The sequence below is a fragment of the Penaeus chinensis genome, chromosome 40 (assembly GCF_019202785.1).
Source record: "Penaeus chinensis breed Huanghai No. 1 chromosome 40, ASM1920278v2, whole genome shotgun sequence".
Classification (NCBI taxonomy): domain Eukaryota; kingdom Metazoa; phylum Arthropoda; class Malacostraca; order Decapoda; family Penaeidae; genus Penaeus; species Penaeus chinensis.
In genome coordinates this window covers 27360193-27367911 of record NC_061858.1, presented here as the reverse complement: position 1 = coordinate 27367911, position 7719 = coordinate 27360193, and the positions used below count along the sequence as shown (strand labels likewise).

Here is a 7719-nt window from a genome sequence, read left to right as displayed (position 1 = left end):
CCAGACTCCCCTGCTCCTAGTCGTGACGTCACGCGAGCTCCGCCCCTTTTCACGAATCCGCGCGCCTCATTGGCCGTTTCCGCGGCATGATGGGCTCTATCTTTAAGGGGGCGAGAGAATCGGAATAGAGCGCGGGAGGTATCCTGAAATAGGATTGATGTAGGATTTATCTAGGTGAAATAGGATTTTAAATCGTGTGAGGTTGTTGCATAAGACAGGTGGCACCTCGATCAGTCCGTGGACACACAAATTTTCAACTCTGAAAAACTTGAATTTCACAGTATCAACTTCATATTTAGTACCCACGCTATAGAAGCCCAAACGACAAACATCACCCAAAATTAAAAGCAAAACCAATAAAATCCCCACCCCCATCCCCGCATCCCCGAAACGCCACGGAGAATCCAGCCGAAAGGGCGAATTCCGGGCCCCTTTAACATGATGGCGTCCCGTTTTCTCCTCGGCAGGAATTTTGATGAGCCCGGGCGCGAGGCTAGACTGTTGCCGCTCAGCCTCAGTTCATCCTTGTGTGTGTGCCGCTTGTGAGAGAAGACGATGCGCCCCCAAAAAACCCTTAAATAACATGTGAATAATATCTGTTCTGTGTCAGGATTTACTTCCCTGGGATTTTTTAATGCAGCTTGTCCAAGAAATTCCTCCAAAAATGGCTGAACAAACTAATACAGGTATGGTATTGAGAGACTCCCATTGGCATTCCATTTATTGTTTACATCCCATGAAGCACCATTGGCGAGCACCACGTGTTTTTTTTCCTCTTTTTTTCTTTATTCTCCTTAATGAAGTGGCAATTCGGTCGTGGTTAGCAGCTCCCAGGGCATCTATGGGAAGCAGATTTATTCGTTATGGAAAATTATTTATTAGAGAAGTCTGTCGATCTCTTTAAACTAAGCGTAGGGCTGCCAACATGGAAGGGGAGGAAGGGGGATTGACCCGGTCTTTCGCTCTCACTCCAACGCGGCTCTTTCCCTAACCTCTCTGTTACCTTTACATGGCCTTTAGATAGTCCTGTTATCTTTGGGTGTAGCATTTGCGGGAAATTTCGAGGATTTGTGTCGTTTTTGGACGGGTTGTGGGTTGGCAGGCCTGGCGTGGTGGCGATCAGCTGGAGGAGGGCCGCCTTCCGACATGACAGATTGTTCATGATTTTAAGCTTCTTCCTTCTCTTTTACTCCTTATGTATTCTGTTTCTTCAATGTTGGGCGTTTCTGGAGCCTTGCGCGAAGGGGGAGGTCTTGCTTACTCGAAATAAGAGCTTGGAGGGGAGTTAAGCGGTATTGCATCGTCGGGGCTGAGGACTAGGGTGGAAGCCAGATGGAATATGAATTAATGTTTGGGAGTAATAATAAGCCAGCGGATCTTTTTTTTTTTTTATGAAATGAGAGTAGGAAATGGTGTCACACTTGATTGTTTATTTCTTGTGTTGTAGTTCTATTATATTGGTAATTGATGTATGGGAGGAGAATGAGGCACCATGCTGGTTGCCCGTTATTTCTTTTTTAATGTTTGTTTTTCCATTAATCAATGCAGAATTATGTTGTATGCACTGAAATATAATAATCTTTATAATATTTTTATTGAAGTATGCATTGCTAGAGCATAAGGAATATGAAATCTGTAATTAGTTAAGGCTCGGGATACGAAAAAAGGAACTTCTCTAGGTCACGGATATTATTAATAGTGATACTGATGTATTGCTTTAACCTCAAGTGCGCTTGATAACACCTGTAGTTAGATAAAGCTATCAATAATGACATGTATTCCTAATAGGAAAGAAGGACATGAAGTATGCATGGTAATTTGCCGATAGAAGAAGCTTGAAATTATTATGTGATACACTAATGTGGCATCAGATTATCTGGTGTCATTTCTTGTAGACTTCAGTGACAAATTTGAAGTATGGCTCTCGTAAGCCCCGCCTTCACATTATGTGGTTTCCGAGGACTGAATGTATATTGCCTGGTTGTTATGCATCACGAGTAAGGTTCCGATGCCAACGCTGTTATGAGAGTGGATTTTTCCTGTGAGAATGCCAAAAACCCGACTAATCATTGTATTTCATGTATGTTTGTGTATGTATGTTTAATTAAATAAATTGCAGTTTATTCTTTTTCTTTCCTACATAGTTTTGTTGTTCTTTGAAAGTTCAATCCTGCATTCAAGTTGTATTTGTATTTGCCGTCACTTCACTCTAGGAAACGTTTAGTACATGTAAATACCTAGATTGTTCAATTCGGACACATTTGTTTTGTTTGTGAATTTGGTGGGGCAAAGAAAGGATATTCCTTACTCTATTTTCATATATTTATTAATCTCTTTTCCGCTGTGTTTATGCGTGTGTGCATGCATGCACAAATGTGTATGTGTGTACATATACATAATTGTGCTCACGTGCATCTGTGCATAAATGTACACTTGCACATGTGTGTGTGTGTGTGTGTGTGTGTGTGTGTGTGTGTGTGTGTATGTATGTATGTATGTGCGCGTGAGTGCGTGTGCGTGCGTGCGTACATACATACATGTGCGCACATGCATGTGTGTGTTTACATATATACACACATACATGTACACATATGTGCGCACATGCAAATGTGTGCATATATGTGCGCACACAAGAGTGCATGTGTGTTTTATTTTCTTCCCCCCTCCCCCTCTCCCCACTCTGTGTATGCATGTATGTATGTGTGTGCATGTATGAGCACACGTGTCTATGTGTGTGTGTGTGTTTGTGTGCACGTATATATGCGCACATGCTTGAGTGTATATATACATGTATGCAAATCCATGTGTATAAATGTACTCAAATGTGAGTATGTGCCCACATGCATGTGAGAGTGAGTGTGTGTGTGTGTGTGTGTGTGTGTGTGTGTGTATGTGTGTGTGTGTGTGCGCATTTATGTGCACAAGTGTGTGTGTGTGTGTGTACACGTGTGCTTCCGTGCGTGCGTGCGCATGCATACATGCGTGTGGGACTAGTATAATTACATTGGTTGTATTCTTTGCCGATTCAACCCAAATGCACTGATCTGTAAGAAAGGCCTACAAGCATGCTCTTATCCTGTGCTCCCTTGGCACTCTGGCAGAGACATACAATCCTCCATGTACATTCTTCTGAGGGTGAGCTTGGAGAGGTTCCTTGATTGACAGTGAACAGCCAGGGAGGGCTGCAAACTCTTTATCAGGCCAGACTGTTTGTGATGGAGGTTATGGGGTATACCGAGCAGTGTTTTGGGAAGGGATGTTGAGGAGGGATGGTGGACTGGAACATTGTTGACAATTTTTTTTTTTTTTTTTTTTTTCTTCTTCTATTAGCTGTTTTTACTATTTTGTTTTCCACACCATACATATCTGTTCATAATTTTAGCTATCTAAAAGGGAATAGCTGATTGAGAAATACTCGTCTTTTTTCCAGTATATGGGGATGATGGTTTTATACTGCCCCCCTCCCCCCCCAAAGAAAGAAAAGATAAAATATATATATATATATACACATATAGTTATATATAGCCATGTTATTTATTTAGAATTTATTTATAGTGTCTACCTGTATTTTTGTGTGTATATATATATTCTTCTCTCTTTTCTTTTCTGTTCTTTGTTATTCTTACAGAGTTGTTTTAAATCTGGTAGGAAGAACAATTGAGTGGAATCATTTTACTGTATTTAGGATGTCGTTCAACGTTTGAACTGAATGTATGTGCTTGCAGTGAGCACAGTAGGCCTTAAGTACAGTGGGAACATTGACACTAAGTAGTAAGAAGGATATTTGAAAAAGTGAGCAACTGAAAAAACGACACCATACTTTTAAAAGAATAAAAGAAACCAAGGAAGAAAGAAAAAATGTGTATATGTAAATGTATGATGTTGAAAACAATTATTATGATGCTGTTGCACAACAAGTAGCATTTTGATCATTTGAACCCAGTAATTTGCATCGACCAAAGTAATGGGAAAGGTCTTATCCAAGTTGTAATAGGCAGCAGTTATGAATTCCTATAACATCATTTTCATGTTCATGTAATGTAACCTGTAAGTATAAGTTTGCATCTTGTAATAGTTCCAGAAATTTGTGTGAAAATTTAGAATATGGCATTCTTCCGAGTGTACTTTCATATTGTTTCACTCGTACTAAAAACTGTGGGTCAAATTGATGCTAACCCAACTGCCCCGGATTTATGTTCTGTCCCCTGTATTTTTCTGTGAAAGGTTACATACAGATGGCTCCACATGTGCTCAGCCAGCAAGGAGTCTATCAGTGGCCCTGATGAACGATCCTGATTTCTCCATTCTTTGAATTGGCTGAAAAATGTGTTTTCCTTTTTAGTGGAGTTGATATCAGTGCAGTTGTTATTGTTATTGATGTTATGTTTATTAAATTGTTATTAAAATCTCGATAACATTTAAGATAATGAAGTAATGCAAAAGACCCTTTCCAAAAGTCGAGGAAAAAGGTAAACAGGTGAGATAGGTAGGACTAATAACCGACTCCTTTGTGATTAAGCACTTGTAGAGCCATCTATGTGTAAATACAGTAAATAAACTTGTATTATAGTGGGCATGACATGTATTCTTGCCATCGGGACAATTGGGTTAAGTTTAAATTACTGAAGGTAGGCCACATTTTCATTTTAAATTGGCCAACTTAATGTTCTGAGATACTACAAGCCTTGAGTTTTCATGCATAGTAATCAAGTTGCATACTTAAATGTGTAAATGAATATTTTGTATTTCCATCAATAAATGCTGAGAATTCACAGTGTCTCGCAGATTTCATTTTAATAGAAATGCTAAAACAAGTGTTTTTTTATAGGTGCACTTTTATCATAGTGTATCACTGTCTTTCTGATATATATATATATATATATATATATATATATATATATGTCTGTTTACCTTGATTGAAGTTAAATGAAGCCAGTTGAGCCTTTCAACAAGAATTTTCCTTGTTAATGCCTCGTTTAGGTAAAGGACATTTCTTCACACATAGGCAAACCAGTGTGGGCCCAGAATAATGCGTGGAGAACAGTGAAGTGATGTTTTGGAATAGTTATTATGTCTGTGGTGTTTACATAATCTCATGTTGGCTAGAGAGAGAGTGTGTTTTGTTTTGTTTTATATCGTTATTTTTATTATGATTTCTCCTAGACTGTATTCTAGTGTATGATCAGGAATTTGGAGGTTGAAGTTTAGTGTTTAGTGTGTATGTGTACATTGTGTGTGTGTGTGTGTGTGTGTGTGTACAAGTGTACATGTACATGCACATCTGCATATTTGCATGCATGTTTTGATGCATAAGCATGCCAAAGCATAAGCTATTTGTTAATGTTTATAAATAACGTACGATGTCAAGATAGTTGCACACAACAACTGTGACCCGGTAAACTGCAGGAAAAATCGAGAGCATTATTATTCAGCTTGGACAGCCAGACAATAAATCCAAATCAGAAATCAGCTTCACGCAGCTAGTGCATACTGGAATGGAGCAGATGCAGGGTCATCCCCACTGCCTCGTCCTCATCCTCTTCCTCTTCCTCTATTACATTCTGTTACTGGATGATGGACAATAGATTCTAGTTCATCCTAGATTTTCTAGATATGTTTTGCACTATATAGAAATGTAAGAACCTCCAGAGACTAGATGAGTTTGTGTTTGCTCTGTGGTCATTTTTGTTTACAATTATATTTCTGTAACATGACAGTATTATCACCTATTGTTTACATTATTTTTAGCTTCAGATGAGGATATATGATATATGCATTATCTAACTAAAAAGAAAAACAAGAAACAAAACTGTGAAATGATGAAGGTTTTGACATAAGATTGTATATAAACAAAGGTGTCCTTGATCTGCACTCATCAACCTGACTTTGGTTTCCTCAGTGGGACCTTTTGGGTTTTTGTTTGCTCTTTTTCTTTTTCTTGTGTTATTCTTTTGTCTTTGATTTTATATTGATGTGTGTTCAAGGCAAAGTAATGTTTTGAGGCACTTGTGATACATTAGAGATTGTGTTTATGAAATGGCTAGTACAGAAGTTCCAATTCGTTTTATTGTTTGTTTGTTTTTGTTTAATTTTTTTTTACATGGAATAATGCTGGAGGAGACTTGAAGAAAGAGGTATGTACTTAAAAAAAAGTACAAGTACTATCCAAGTTGTATGTTTTTGTGTGTGCAAATGCCCTGTACGTGTGGAGAAACAGTCGTTTTAAGGGGGGGAAGGTGGACACATTATCCAGTTCCAGTAAATGAATACCAGTGTAATAATTTATAGTTGTTTAAGGTTTATAGTTTTCTACTTGGGTCAAATTTACAGTTCCTTTAAACCCCATAGAATATTACTACCTGGACACAGCTGATGCCTTTCCTACTATCTCGTTATGTGTTGTATACAGTGTACTGGACTCAGATGATATATTTTCATTACTGTCTTTGGAGTTATAAGAGGAGTTAGTGATTAGTATATATAAATGGTCTCTTCTTTGCATCTAGATCTCTCTTCAGATATAGTAAAGCAGGCAAAGAGCAGATTTGTTTACAGAACTATACGGGTTTTGTTTGTGTAAACGGAGGTTTTGTATAGTAATGTAACTAAGCACGGATTCTTTTGGAGACATGTAAATAGATAATTATGGTGAAGTAATTTGATGATAGAATTGAGGATTTATGTTGTATAATAATGGAAGTTTATTGTGGTAGAATCATTGCAAAGAATTTAGAATGCAAAAAAATTGTACATGCAGCTTGCATTGTTTACATTACAGAAGCCTTGAAACTAGGTCAGTTTGAGGGCAAAGAGTACATGTTAAAATACATTTTGACACAATAGGCAACTATAGTCCATGGCTTTAGAAAAGCTATGTGCCCAGGCAGTGGGCAAAGTGGCCTATAGGTGCTGCCATATCTATTCCTCTCCCTTGTATAAAGACATGTTTTAAAGGCCACAACACAAAGAAGACATAAAAGAAAAAAGAAAAAATGTATCAAGTTGAAATAAAAGAGGATGTACGTCTTCTTTTCTTTCTTTCTTTCCACCCTGATAAGCTTGCATACAAAATTAATACTTGTGAAAGATAAGTTGGTTTTCAGGTATCTACTTGCTTCTAAAAATTGTTGTAACCTGTTCATAACCATAGTTGCTGTAGATGCAAAAGTATCCACGAAAAAAAATATAAATATATATTATTTTTTCTCACATGTGTATATACAGCCACAAAGAATTAAGCAAAATCGGTGCATTGTTGCCGAGTAGGAAACTTTTCTTTACCTTTGAAGATAGTGTCTAGAGTTCCTATTTTATAGCATATAATATACCAGTTATGTTCCAACTTTGAAGCTTGCAATCAAAGTTCATTAGATATACCTGGAAAATGATAATTAAGATACACTGGTAATGCAGTGAACTTACATTACAGTTTACTATGAGGAAGTGGACTAAACATGGCCTTTAGCTTATTACCTTTATATCCTATATCTACAACCCTATGCTTACTTCATTTGCTCTGAAAGTTAGTGTATATTGCAAGTCCTGCTACCCAGAACTGCCACTGAGATGGTCTGTACAAAAGATTATACCTGGCTGTTAACATTCCCTTCTACTCTCTCTCTCTCTCTCTCTCTCTCTCTCTCTCTCTCTCTCTCTCTCTCTCTCTTTGTCTTTTTGTCTTTTTGTCTCCCTCCTCCTCCTCCCCACTCTAACCAAAGA

The 7719-nt window shown here is 37.8% G+C and overlaps 1 protein-coding gene across 3 annotated transcripts in view; it reads left to right on the top strand.

Moving 5' to 3' along the window:
* The first annotated feature begins 475 nt into the window (after nt 1–475).
* The window catches only part of LOC125047008, a 27987-nt gene continuing 20743 nt past the window's right edge, over nt 476–7719 (top strand). For 2 of the 3 annotated variants that reach the window (XM_047645032.1, XM_047645031.1), the window contains exon 1: nt 478–686. In XM_047645032.1, coding sequence (XP_047500988.1) covers nt 635–686 — 52 coding nt within the window. In that variant the 5' untranslated portion in view covers nt 478–634. Of the gene's footprint in view, nt 687–7719 lie in introns of all 3 variants that reach the window. The other variant, XR_007116695.1, reaches the window with a different exon arrangement.